Below are 15109 nucleotides of genomic sequence, written 5' to 3' on the forward strand. Positions count from 1 at the left end.
TGTGGTGTCAAAACATCTAGAATGAGAGAAACCTATATACAAAAAATTTTAATAAACAAAGAATAGGCTAGAGTAAAATAGGTTGTAAAACCTATGTAAACATAGCATATAAAAACATATACTAACGTGGGGCCTGACTTTAATTAAATAAAAAAAACAAGTTTTTATAACTAAAAGTAAGGAACGACGTTAAAACTTAAAACGAACAGAAATTATTCCGTATATGAAAGGGGCTCTCCTCTACTCAACGCCTTGCTCTTTACGCTAAAGTTTTTTATTGTTTAAAAAAAATAGAGCTGTGACAAAGTCAAATATTAGCGTAAAGAGCGAGGCGTTGAGGAGGGGACAGCCCCTTTCATATCCGGAATAATTTCTGTCGTTTTAAGTTTTAACGTCGTTCCTTACTTTCAGTAAAAAAAAACTTTTTTTTTAATTTAATTTTTGAACGTTTTTGAATTAATGCAGGTTTTGATTTTGGCTCACCGTACATGAATAATTAAAACAAAATTTGCGTATTAATTTTACTTTTATTTGGTTAAATGGCTTTCTCGAAACTTGTTTAGTTTTATTTCGAACATTTTTATTAATAATAAATATACGCAACTTACGAATTAACTTACGTAACAAACTTCTATATTCATATATTTTTAATACGTATATTAGGGGGTTCGCCCCCTAGTCAATACATTGCTCTATAAGCTAAAGTTCGAATTTTGTTCCAATTCTTTAAAAATGACCCCTTAATCACAAAGGCCATTAATTAGAATAAATAACTCAAATGAAAGTACTAAAAAATCTTGGGCTTAAAGAGTGAGGTATTGACTAGGGGGTGAACCCAATCATATACGTAATATTTTCTGTTCGTTTTAAGTTTTGATGTTGCTCCTTACTTTCAGTTGAAATTTTTTTTTTTTTAATTTCTGATCTTTTTTTCAATAATGCTGGGAAATCCGGCGCCCCCTTCATAGCAATGTCCCTTCCCCCATGAAAACTTCCTCCATGGAAAGATCCTCCCACATAACCCCCGACCCCCCCCCCCACTACCAGAAAAAATCCCCCTTGAAAACGTCTGTATACTTCCCAATAACCAATACTATATGTTAATATTGGGTAAAGTTCATAACTTTCAGTCCTCCCCCCGGGGACTTCGGGGGATTAAGTCATCCTAAAAGACATATTTATCATATTTTCGATCACGCTGAACAAAATGGCTATCTCAAAATTTTGATCGGGTGACTTTGGGAAAAAAATAAGCTTGGGAGGGGGCCTAGTTACCCTCCATTGTTTGGTCACTTAAAAAGGGCACTAGAACTTTTAATTTCCATTCCAGTGAGCCCTGCCACAATATTCTAGGACCACTGGGTCGATACGATCACTTCTGGAAAAAAAACAAACACGCATCCGTGATCTTTCTTCTGGCAAAAAATACAAAATTCCACATTTTTGTAGATAGGAGCTTGAAACCTCTACAGTACGGTTCTCTGATACGCTGAATATGATGGTCGGATTTTCATTGAGGTTCTATAACTTTTAGGGGGTCTTTCTCCCTTTTTTCGAAAATCAGCCAAATTTTCTCAGGCGCGTAACTTTTGATGGGTAGAACTAAACTTGATGAAACTTATTTGAAATCAGCATTAAAATCTGATTCTTTTGATGTATCTATTGGTATCAAAATCCCGTTTTCTAGAGTTTCGGTTACCATTGAGCCGGGTCGCTTTTTAATTACAGTTCGTTACCACGAACTGTTTGAAAAAAAAAACAGAGAACGAGTCAGTGTAAAATGGTTTGCAAAATCTAAACATTCGCACTAAACCCTTCAATTATCTATAGGCTGGGTACGTACGCAGAGGAAAGGTTTCACGCCAGCCCTCTCTGAAGTCATAGATTTTGCCACATTTCTGGACATTCCCTATTCAAATTGTCAAGTAAAGTTTGTTGTTTTATTATTGCCCCCTCCCTGCAGTAAAAAGCAAAATTCCGCGTAAGTCCTGCCACAGGCAGATTACATGCTATAGAAATTATCCGCGGTCCTAGAAGGAACAACACTGTAATAAGAATTTAAGATTTTGCATATGCATGGTAACGATTCTTTGTGATTTGTGGCCTAATCGGGTTATGTTGGCCCGATAACATGAGAAAATGAAAACTTTAATGATAATAATATAAAATAATATTAATAATTCGAAAAACTGTTGTTAAATTACACATGTTAAAAGTTTTATTTAATGATTATTAGCCAGTTATGTTCTACGAATTACGCAAATAACCGAGAGTTAACTACATTTTCATTAATCCAGGATAAGTCAAGGAAACCATCATGACAGCATAACGATCAATAAGAAGAATCTCCTGATTTCGAACCCTCTAAAAATTAGACTAAAATATTAGACTGTGGGTGCCAACATAGAAAAGTATTTTCCAAATTTCTTTAAAGACTTGGCCCCTCAAAAGTGGGGCTAAACAATCGTTTATATCTACTATCGTCTATATATACCTAAAAATTGTCTATATAATTGACTATATATATTTAATATCATATCGTAAATATATTTTATGGTGTATATATATTCATATTATAATATATAATATACTATATCATTAATATAAATATTTTATTATATATTTTATGTAATGTCTAAATATATTTTATTTACTGGCTACGTTATTTACTAAAAAATTTCGTTATATATACCTAAACAATCTTCTTATATCTACTAATAAGAATACAAATAAAAGAGAAGTGGGGAATAGTCTCTACTAATCATCTTATACATGGACCGAGAAAAGTCGAGATCTGCCCTCAGCAATTTGTGTTTAAGCTTCGCTAGGTATAGAATCTTTGTGACCCTTATTACACCAATTGATACAGGGTAAAAAGAAAAATTACTTTGTTTGTGGATTGCTCGTACTGCTTCAAGCATTTGTTTCCAATAGGATTTTATAGTCGTTGAATCCAACGTGCCATCTTTAATGCCCTTTTTTATACATCCAGATAAGTCAGAATCTCCTTTCTCCATCAAAATATACAACTTCTTAGAGGATTCATTGTGTTCACTAAAAAGAAAATATGAATCAACCTCCAGTAAGCTTATCATAAAGCAAAAGTAGCCTTATAGCAATCGAACTTAGGAAGATACACCCCCCCCCCCAAAAAAAAAAAACGAACTAAATCCTAAAAACAATCCAATCCTAAAAAGGGCTTATCCCAGATTTGCCTTTCAACTACTCGGACTATCTGTCTTGGCAATTTCTACAATTAGCCATGTCTTGATGCCTAATGCAAGTTATTTGATCTAAATTCTTCCCTAAACCATTCCCTAGCGGTCGAACTTGAATTAAAATCAAGTATTTTGCAGTAGGCATCAAGACATGGCTAATTGTATAAAAAGCCAAGACAGATATTCCGAGTAATTGAAAAGCAAATCTGGGATAAGCCCTTTTTAGGATTGTTAGGATAAAGGATTGTTAGTTATATTGATTGTTAGGATTTTAGAATAAATAAAAATCAACCTCCAGTAAACTTATCATAAAGCAAAAGATACCGTTTAGCAATCGAACTTAGGAAGATACACCCCCCCCCAAAAAAAAATGAACTAAAAAACCTCAAAATTGTTAAACAAAGACGAATATCAATTCTATACTAGGATATTCCTTGGTAAGGGGAGCGTGCTTTTGGTCAAAATAATTTTTCTTGATTTTGGCTTCAAAGTAAGACACAAATACTAGTTTCAAAAGGCATATTTTTCGGGGAGGGGCGGTGTTTTGGACAAATATTAGGGGGTATTTTTGATTGTTCGATGTCTTTCGGAAAATCTCAAGAGTTATAAGTAATTAGATAGTGTCACTTGACTTGTGTCTCCTGCCGGGCGCTGTTCGTCTTGAGAGTGAGGCCTGCCTCCTTCGTCCACTTTGGTCCATGGCGAGCGTTTGTATTTCACTCGGTCTGGTGTTTGCCATCGTCAGGAACTCGGACAAGCTGTCAGACCATTGCTTCTTTGTGTGGCCATGGGGTCGCTTCCAGCCACCTTTGGTAAGGTCAAAGTCGTAAATCGTCTTTACGTGTAGATGTGAAGGCATTCGCAGCAGGTGTCCAAACCATCGTAAGATTCCCTCGGCTGCTTGGGTGGAAAACCGAGACTGCTTAGTGAGCTGCAACAACTTCTCATTGCTGACAGAGTCGAACCATCGACTGAAATGTCAGTGGCCTTGAGGATTGCGGGTTATACTTGCCACGTCTCAGCTTGGTTAAAGCATCACATAGCCGAAGAGTGTGCTGAAAATTTGCAGTTTCGTTGAGCAACTAATATTCGGTTTTCACCAAAGGTGACGGTTTAGTATGCCCATGGCAGAAGATGCCTTGGATATTCTCGCTTGCACCTCGGAGAGAAGCGAGCCATCTGAAGAAACTATGAAGCCGAGGTAAGTGAACTTTGGAGCTACGCCAATATTAGTGGTACTGTCTAGACTAGCCTAGCTGAGGAATCGGAAGCAGGAGAAGATGGGTCTACAGCCAAAATTTTGATTTTGTTTCACTGTGTCTGCATGTCTACTTCTGCAGCCTCTTCTCGTAGGACTAGGAGCGCTTCCAGCAACTGCTCCATGGAGTCCACCAGAACGGCTAGATCATATGAACCGAGCTCTAAGCTGAAATGTGAAGTTATCTCCATTATAAATTAACCAATGACGCTGATAAAGCTTTCTGGGGTTACTGAATAGCCTTGAGAACACTTGTCGTAATTTGGAAGAACAGAATGCGCCGGGCGTTTATTTGAACACAACTCTCTGTCCCATAGGGCAAAGCCTTGAAAAATCTGCTTGCAGATTTTGCAAGGGATGCCAGGCAATTCTAGAGACTTCCTAAGAGCTTGTAGATCAACCAAGTCGACCGCAGCACTTGATTTAACTAAGGCAATAAATGCTTTCTGTCGGAACTCGAGGGGGGGGGGAACTCCTTCATATTCACATACAAACTTGAGTAGGCAAAGAGAAAGTAAGACAGATAAAAATAAATTAGTATAGGAATTCTGTCAAATACCCCCCCCCCCCCAGTGTAAAATTTACCCTTGAAAGTTCACCCCTGGAAATTTCCATCCACATGGAATCCCACCCCAAGCTCAAAATCCCCCCCCCAAAAAAAAAAATATGCCTGTATACTTCCCAGTAACAAATACTATACGTAGACAATGGACAAATTCTTTAACTTAAGGACCTATACCCAGGGGCTGGGGTGGGGAGGTCACGCTATCTCCAAAGACGTAGTTTTGGAATTTTTCAAATATGCCAAACAAAATGTCTATCTTGAAATTTTGATAGGACGATTTTTGGGAAAAAGGGGCGTGGGAGGGATCCTAGTTGTCCTCCAATATTTTTGATAGCTTAGAAAGGGCACAAGAACTGTTAATTTCCGTTCAAATATGACCTCTTCCGCGACCATTAGTTCGTTACCACGAACTATTTGATTGAATTTTATTATAGATAGTCAAAGCTTTCGAACGGTTAATCTAGATAATAAAAAATAGTAGGTTAATAAAACTGACAATCTGTTTTTCCTAAGATAGGGGCCAAATCCTCAAAAAATATGTTTTAGGTGATTGTAGGGGTAACAATATAAATAAATTTTTGTGTTGCAGCTTTCTTTTCTCAAAAGTGGATGAATCTTACAGCTAATGAAACGTGCATTTTTCATAGGATCTGAATCCTTTTGATGTTTGCAGGTGAAATAATGTAAAAACATCTTTTTTAATTTTAACTTTTTTTTCTCAAAAGTTGGGAAATTGTCTACCCAATCAAATGTTTTGCTTTTTACTCAGAGACTCACGCTGTCCTTGATTTTAGTAATGCCGATTATTAGGCTGAAAATTAATGCTACGCTTTACAAACTTTATTTTCTGTACGTTTTTGACCTAGAGAAGTTCTCAACTTTTTTACTCAATGAAACCCCTGCTCCTTAATTTTATTACTGTCGCTTATTCGGCTACGAATTTGAGGATGCTCTAAACGAGTTAACTTTTGTATGTTTTTTACCTAAAGAATGTTCTATTTTGTTATTCAAGGACGCCCAAGCTCCTTAATTTCAGCAACATCGCTTATTAGGCTATTGTCTTAATGCTACTCTTTACAACTTTAAATTCTGTACATTTTAGCACCATATTCAGACTTACTCTAACTATGAAGGAGACTTCGCCCCTCTCATCTAAAACATGAAAATTAACTTTCAGCCTATGACTTTCCAGTTTTTCAAACTGAGAATTCCTCAAAAACTGGGTGACTGCTCAAAACTATTTTGTTTTTAGATTTTTCGCCACCCCTATGCAGCTAAGCATATGAATTTTGTCTTTTTCACGTAAACATTTCTGCAATCTTCAACCCGATAAACATCCACTTTTCAAGCATAGTTCAAGTATTTTCCTCTAAATGAAGGGAAGTTAGGTTAATTCTCCCACACTCTACCATATCTGAAACATCTCATGAAAATCTGAATAAAAATAAATTTCGATTTAGAAACACACACAATCCTCTATTAATGGTCGATGCAATATTAAACTCTACTGTTCATACGTTAAGGAAAAATGAAATGGATAAACTCAGTTAAATAGTAAGCACAGAAATCTGTCTATTAAAATTTGTATTATTACAATTTTTATTATTCATTATTTGCGAACCCATGGGAGCATAATAGAAGAAATAGACACCATAAGTAGAAATAGACACCATATATATAAAAAAGATCAAGGAGATGACTGAACCAAACTCATTACTTTAATAAACGCACCCATTCATTTCTGCGGAATTCAGCTTTTTGATTATGTTTTCCAATTCGTCTAGCAATTGAGACTTTGGGATCCACTAATTTGAATTCAGTAGCAATTTGTGACTTCCTGTACCACAGAGGCAAGCGAAGTAGATCCTTGGCAAATAAGAAAAACATTGACCTTACTTGCAGTAGATCAATTTTTGCTAAGAGTTTTCAAAAGGGAACAGCGTGCGGTATACAAAGAAGAGCAGTGACATTATAGAGGCTGACAAGGAGTATCTGATTAAAGTGAAGCTTGCATGAAGCAATAGAGGCATACGCTGCTGGAATTTAGCGTTCAATTAGACCTAGGAGAGGCTCACGGGTGTGTAGGATAGATCCCCCCCCTCTATGATGAGGCGAAGATAAATAAGGTGGCCAATTAGATGAACAAAGCTATTCCCAAGAGTTACAAAAGGAATTGGATTGTCCGTTTTCAAACTAAAGATGATCTCTGATTTTACAGAGTTGAATTGTAATCCAATTTTCCAGTATTCCAAAAATTTCACGATCACGGTCCAAAATACCGCAGAAATTTCGATGATTTCTGCGGTCTGTTGGAGAGCCCGATAAGTATTCAAAATGTCGTCAGCAAAACATAGCAAAGACATACTGATTCAGTGTTGATAATGCAGTTTTTGCGAAGACTGGGCGACGTGATTGCACCTTTACTTGAAAGAATATAAGTGATTCATGGATCAAGTAATGCTTAGCTGTCGAACAATTTGTTTGCTAGATAAGATTTCTCGCTTTATCTAGTGGTTTTAGAGAGAAAAACAACTCCCAATCCATATAATCTGGCACCAAGAGACATGAAACCAAATTAGACAGTGGAACTGAATCCTTAGAATCGAACGAGGAAAAAATAAAAAAAAAGTTATTTTCCAAATGAAAGGGGAACTATTAAAACTGAAAAGGAACACAGGTTCTATACAGTTTTTATATCATATTGAGGGTTATCCTAAACATCGAGGAGGGGTCAACCCCCTGCTTTTTGTACGAAACTTTTAATTTGGAATAACAATTCTTCGACAAAAAGAGATGTGGTGCATTTGCTTTTCAAATTAAAATAAAACTCTCCTAAATAAAAAGGAGGCTGTCACCGCTAGAAATTCCCGGTCAGCACATTAAGGTTCAGCTTCTTTATTTAGTTCTTCAATTATAAGAAATTAATCTTTCCCGCTAAAATCACCTTTTGTCCAAAAAAGGGGGAGACCCCTCCCCCTGATTGCTCCTTGACCGGCCCCTTCTTAACTGGAACAAGACTGCTACCAGGAATGAAATGATTTTGTATGGACTGAACAAATGTTTAGGGATTACTCCGCTGCCGCGCGGTACTATGGTCACTGGAGCTGGGAAGCTACATAAATAGAACTTTCACAGTTCAAATGTGACTGCTTACCTTAGAATTTCCATTCGATAGTATTTTAGACTTTTTTCGGGTAAAATCGTTTCGTTCCACGAAATGGAAGAAATCACCATATTGCAGTGTTGCGATACATTTTATTACTTGAAAGGGTATTAGTACTTTAGATATCCGTTCAAATGAGATCAATCTCGATAATCTGCGGTCACTGGTTTTATACGATCACCTCTGAAATTACAAATATGTAAATAAAATAAAAAGAGAAAACAAATCTCTGACCATCCTTCTCAGGAAAAATTTGAATTTTCGTAGGTAGGGACTTGAAACTACCGGCTGGAGGGTCTTAAACATGTTTAATGCGTTGGTACAATTTTCAATAAGATAGCAACCCCCTTTTTAGGGTGTGTGCATGTGGGAAGGGGGGGGTCTCACCAAAAGTGGATATAGAGCAAAAGCTTGGGGGTAAGTCAACGTGACAAGGGCGCCAATAATTGACAAGTTTATTAAAAAGAGAGTAAAAAAGAAAAACGGAATGAAGACGTAAGAGAAATCTTGGGGGGCAGCAACCCCGGACCTGCTCTTGAGTCTTATTATTTATTTTATTTTTTTACATTATGTAATTCTTTTACGCTAATAAATTTTGATGAGTAAAACTAAAATTAATGAATTGTACATATTTGGAATCAGCATGAGCAGTAGAATCCTCTGATGTGTACACTGCTACCATAACTCCGTTTTCTGGAATTTAAGTTTCTACTAACTAAATTCGATTTTTATGTACTGGTCACTACCATGGGCCAAGACCGTATCAAGCAGTTCGTGGTAACGAACTGTAAGTAAGGAGCGACCCGGCTCAATAGTAACAGAAACTCTAAAGAGCGGAATTTTGATACCAATGGATATATCAAAAGCATCAAATTTTCATGTTGATTTCAAATAGGCTATATAAATTTCATTAAGTTTTGTTAGGCCCATCAAAAACTAAGAGCCTGAGAAAATTTGCCCGATTTTCTAAAAAAAAAGGGTGAACACACCCTAAAAGTCATAGAATCTTAGTGAAAATCATACCATCAAATTCAGCGTAACAGAGAACCCTATTGTAAAAGTTTCAAGCTCCTATCTGAAAAATGTGTCACTATGCCAGTGGGCCTACAACACCTAAAGAGGGCTCATTCTAACGTAAATTAAAAGTACTAGGGCCCTTTTTAAGCGATCAAAAAATTGGAGGGCAACTAGGCAACTAGGATCAAAATTTTGAGACAGCCATTTCGTTCAGCATAGTCAAAAAGTATAAAAACTATGTCTTTGAGGATGAATTAATCCCCCACAGTCCCCGGGGGAAGGGCTGCAAGATATGAACTTTGCCCATTGTTTACATATATTATTAGTTATTGGGAAGTATGCAGACATTTTCAGGGGTGATTTTTTCTGGTGAGAGGTCGGGGGGAGGGTGTTACGTGAGAGGTTCTTTCCATGGAGGAATTTTTCATGAAGGCGTCGGATTTCCCTGCATTATTTTAAAAAACGATCAGATATTAAATTTTTAAAAAACGAGTTTTTTCAACTGAAAGTAAGGAGCAACATTAAAACTTAAAACGACTAGAAATTACTACGTATATGATGGGGTTCACCCCCTTATCAATACCTCACTCTTAACGCAAAAGTTTTTTTTTAGTACTTATTCTAATTAAACGGCCTTTGTGATATATTCTTAAAGAATTGGAACAAAATTCAAACTTTAGCGTAAAGAGCGAGGTATTGACAAGGGGGCGAACCCCCTTATATACGTAATAATTTCTGTTTGTTATAAGCTTTAATATTGCTCCTTACTTTCAATTGAGAAAACTTGTTTTTTTAATTTAATTCAGAAGGGGATAGGGGGTTTGACCCTTCTCCCAAATGTTTTCCCGATTCGTAAAAACATAATAAAAATGAATAAAAACACATCTTTGAGGGTTTTTTAATATTTTGTACCCCCCCCCCCCCCCCAACAAAAATCCTGGATACGGCCCAGCGATAGACGGTTGGATAAGCCATGTTAAAAATAATTCTAAAATAAAAGACAATTTTAGAAAGAGGTTTTGATATGCTTACAGGAATCCATCAATTTCAGCAGTCAATACGCTTAGAATCTTAAATCACTTACATGTACACTTGACATAATGACTATAGTATGTCTATTATAAAATAAAACTGAGCTTCGAAACAAATAGCAGATACATAAGTGAAATTACAATCAAGGCACATCACAGTCACAATTGTTATTTAAAAGCTAAGATTAACATGTTGACTGCTTAAATGGCGAGAAATTTGCCCCGAATTCTCACCATTCAATGCGAGTCTGTCAGTACTATTTTGTTCAAAAGTATCTTTCACCCATACCCAATATTTATATCTTTTTTTTAAATACTTAGAACACTGGTTCTAAAATTATTACCATGAAAGACCCCCAAAACTCCAACATATTTTGTATATTTCTTCCACAGAAGGATATATACAGAGGATTGTTTACATGCATAACGTAGCATGTAATGCTGATAATCAGACAACTGAAGAAAGATTCTATTAAAGATTGGTAAAAATGTAAATTCAACACGAAAAATAATTCTTTACAGTCCATATAATACTATAACAGATGTTATAAATGCTTCCTTACCTTACACATGTAGCCGACAAACTAAAAATCTAAGAACATAACTGGATAACAAAACAGAAACAGTAGGATCCACCACGGACCCCCAGGGGGTCCCCAGAAAACAGTTAGAAAACCATGACCTAGCATACAGATAGCGAAACTACTGCTCCATTTATTCTAATTTCAAAAAATGTGGGTTCAATATTCACTGTCACTGATCAAATTTAAAGACTACGTTTGGAAGTTTGACACAGCCCATCTCAGCATATATCATAGCCCATCATATGCAGAGGGTACATTATTGAGACTCTAGTTGTGCGTATGTTTGCTTCTATCGATAGGTATGACTATTAAAAAAAAACTTTGTACCTAAATACGAAATTTTGCCTATTTGTTTTACATATCGTAATACATCTAAAGGAGGATCTTCTAGTAAATGAACAACAACAAAGAGGCTCCCTACATATGTAGCTTCCTGGGTTATGTGATACTCATAACTGAGACCAGTTATTAAAAAATGGCCCTAATCTTAAGTCCTATTTCGTTTATAAGTAGCCTAAATTTGGGACTCTTAGATACTTTCTAGAATTTCTAAATATAACTTTTAGGGTTGGGAGGGGGGGGGTAAAAACTTAATTCACCTAGGAAACTCTGCAAAGTCTTGATTCAGCCCTGATGACAAGCAAATATGTTTAAACTTTTCGTTGCAGAAAAGAGTATGAATGCTTACTAATCAATCAGCTTGACAACATGACCAGAAGCTGCTGTTTGGAGCGTTTCAAGTAATTTGACTTCATTGATAAACATTTCTTCCACCGTTTCATCTACACCATCAAGGTCAACAACTTTCAGTGCATAAGTTTCATCTGTCACAGGGTCCAAAACCTAAAATGATTGAATTAATTCATTAATTGAAAATGATTTATTGATATTAATGAATGACTGACTGAAGACTAGTTTTTTTTTAATCAAACCAAAGATATTGATTCTCCACAACAACAACAAAAAACATATTTGTTCACAAAAGGTCTAAGTACTTAGCCCTAAGGGATTTTTAGCATTCGTCCCACTTTCTTTCTTTTCTATTCCAAGGAATAACGAACTCGATGGGAATATCGTCAAAGCCCTCTTCAAGACGCCTTCTTTATGTTCAAAGGACCAAGTGCCAAATATATTGACTAGTGATTGGTATTTGTAAGGCAAGGGATATCTCTAGCACAAAAATTTATCATGCATGAGTGCTTTGCACAGAGCATAAAAAACAGAAAATTATAAAGAAAGATTATGGATTAGACAAGTGAGACCTCAGCAATTTGGCTTGAAAAAACTGAGATGAACATTTGAAAATGTTGACAATTCAACTTCATTCAGGATTGGCAGCAGTAGCTGAACCAAGTTTTGCTAAAACTTGATACTTTCCACTAAAATCTTATAGGCTATTTAACCTTATGACATATTCCTAGATACTCTATTGTTTTCAGAGAAGCGTGTTTTATTTTCTTTATTTGACACTCTTATTTAAGCAAATACAGTAAAAAATTGAGAACGACTATGATATATTCCTGAATACAAGGCTACAACACAATAGACTGATATCTACCAGATTTTTTTTCAGGGGAGAGGATCTGCAAAAATAGAGTTTTAAACCAAATATAAAAAATACAATGTCTGATTTCATCTCCACGTGAAATAGCTTTAAATTTTAGATTAAAAAAACATTTTTGCATAGAAAAAAACTAGTAATTATTAGTATTAAAAATAGATATTTTAGGCTAATTATATCTTATAGCCACCCTAGTAGCCTAATGCTTTGGAGTCATTCCCATTACTATAATCTTAAGATTTAAACATAGGACTCCCCTAAATACGCCTATTTGTGTAGAGCAGTATTTCATCAGTTGGATCTTCCATAGGTGAAATTGATATTTCACAAATCAGGGTTTGTTCACTTAAAACAACTTCCCCTCCTGAGAATACTATGCAATACGGTCAAATCAACTCCAAAACATGACAGTTATGATCAATTCCAACTTCTTCAGCAATAGATTTGTAGCAACTCCATCTCAAGAACAGTGTTAGGATCTTCATAGTTCTAATACTTTCACTAAAAAAAGGATTAAAGGTGAAACATAAATACAGAACTGAGCTTACCTGATATACTTTACTGGTACCACCCCTGCCAAGAATACTCTCAGCTACATATGGCTTATTTTTAATATAAAGAAGGTCTGATCTCTTTCTTAAAGCATCTGGGGGAATGGGCACAACAAATGGTCCATTTTTTATCTGTTGATTGCAGGATGCCTGCTCTTGTCTGGAAGACGCGTGATTAGCAGCCAGAATATTTCCTGCTTCTTTATTTTGCATTGATGGCACCTGCTTAGAAGACTCTTTATTTGAAGGTGGCATATGATTTACTTCTTTATTATATATTAATGGCAACTGCTTAGGAGGCACTTCATTGGTTAAAGGTCTGCCTTTAACTTCGCAGTAACTAGCTCGTGGTGTTGGAGCAACAGGATTGATGCTTGGTCCTTGTTTTGCATCGTCTGTAAATAGGCTTGCACTAGTCTTTTTAATCTCCCTTACAGCTGGTGTTTCTAGTTCACTTGGAATTGTTTTTCCACTGTCAAAGGGAGAAACTCTGCTTTTGCTATAGTAATTAATTTGCTCTTCTAGAGTCCTCTTCTCTTCTACACTTCTATTATTGTAAAAAGATTTAGCACAAGAGCTTGGAAGAGAATTCGGCCTTTTCCACGTGTCAGCAATCCCACAATCAAAACGGGATGGGGTCCTTTGTCTATTTGAGAGTTTAAAATTTGGAGGAATTAGAAATCCTTTATCACCAGCAGCATCATCATTATGAGAATTTAAAGAATGGGGAGTCAAGTTTTTACAAGGTATAAACTCATTTAAACCATCACCTTGAGACCTAAACTTACTATTGGGTGTAAATTCACTATTAAATATGTTTATTGGATTGTCGTTAATTTCTGACACAACTTTTTTGGCAGATGAAATAATATCAGCCGAGTCACATATCAATTCTCTGCCTTTAATAGAATCTGAAAGTGAAGCTCCTAAGGCAGAATCATTATTTTCCCCTTTCGGAGCAACAATGGCTTGCTCTTTTTCTAAATCAAGTTCTCTCAAAGGTACTCTTTTTATAGAGCTTCCAACTGAACCAATTCTCATAAATTTTGAGTCAACATATTTGACACCACAACTGTCTATCTCAGGCATAGGCTGCAAATCTTTTTGATAAAACTCATTACACTCATTTGGTGATTTGGTACTTGAGGCAGCCCCAGCTTGTTTGTCACTGACAGTAATAAGTGGAGTTCTCCCAAGTTCAGGCTGATATTGAGCAGATTGTGCTCTGTTTCCATCATCAACTTCATCTAAACCATGGACCCTTTCACGAAAAATATTAGGCCTTACTGGTCTAAAAATTGTTTTCCCATTTTTATTTTTGTTTAACATTTTTCTTGTCCTGGATCCAACAGAAACCTAAAATAAAATAAAATATCTTCAAATATATTAGTTAAGTCCACCAAAGCCTAATCTAGTGTATCAGAAATAAACCACATTTATAAATTCAAATGGCATTTTTTCTTATTTTCTAGCATTTATCAGCAATATTTTATAACACTCATTTTAGCTATTTTAATTAATTTTCATTAATGCTGATTGCACCAAATTTTAATGCTTGTTATAGAAGTGTGCAATTCAAGTATGACATGACTTGTACTAGTGTAAGTCTGGCAAAACTGAGTATTAGACTGTGCTTAAAGTTGAGGTTAACCATGAACAAACTGATTGGGATTTGGCTTAATTGAGGTAGGATTATCCCTGGTTTGTTTGAGGGTACTCAAGTATAGAAACAAACATAGGATTTGTGTTTTATTTACATACATTGCACTTTCCATGGCTTAGATCTTGCTTTGATAAAGGACTCCAAACTGGACCTAATTCAAATCCAATATTGGCATTTACAAGGAATTTCTTTTTGCCTTCCCAAAATAAACTGAGTCTGCAGTCTCTGTTCTACCTTATTCAGCTGTATACACAAAAATAGCTGCTTTCCTGTAGAAACACATACTGGGATCAAATATACAACAGAGTGATAATTTTCCTGGAACCCTTGCCTGCTGTTACTAATGTAGGCTACTGAAGAGGCTTGTCAATGGCAAGTTTAATCTGGTTAGAACGAAAGCCATTAACTAATTGGTAAAATGTACAATTAAGTTTGGCTTCTTTTTCTGTTTGATTCCTGTTTATAATGCTTTTAAATACCTACTGTTTAAATACCTGT

The 15109-nt window shown here is 35.8% G+C and overlaps 1 protein-coding gene across 1 annotated transcript in view; it reads right to left on the reverse strand.

The window, feature by feature from the left end:
* The window catches only part of LOC148955690 (uncharacterized), a 39649-nt gene that overhangs the window by 9298 nt on the left and 15242 nt on the right, over positions 1-15109 (reverse strand). The window contains exons 2-4 of the mRNA XM_089108304.1: positions 12946-14304; positions 11525-11679; positions 2888-3054 (exon numbers count right to left, since the gene is read on the reverse strand). Coding sequence (XP_088964430.1) covers positions 2888-3054; positions 11525-11679; positions 12946-14277 — 1654 coding nt within the window. The 5' untranslated portion in view covers positions 14278-14304. The remainder of the gene's footprint in view (positions 1-2887; positions 3055-11524; positions 11680-12945; positions 14305-15109) is intronic.

The sequence above is a fragment of the Artemia sp. Qi Xiang Cuo genome, chromosome 2, assembly GCF_049724085.1.
Source record: "Artemia sp. Qi Xiang Cuo chromosome 2, ASM4972408v1, whole genome shotgun sequence".
Lineage (NCBI taxonomy): Eukaryota > Metazoa > Arthropoda > Branchiopoda > Anostraca > Artemiidae > Artemia > Artemia sp. Qi Xiang Cuo.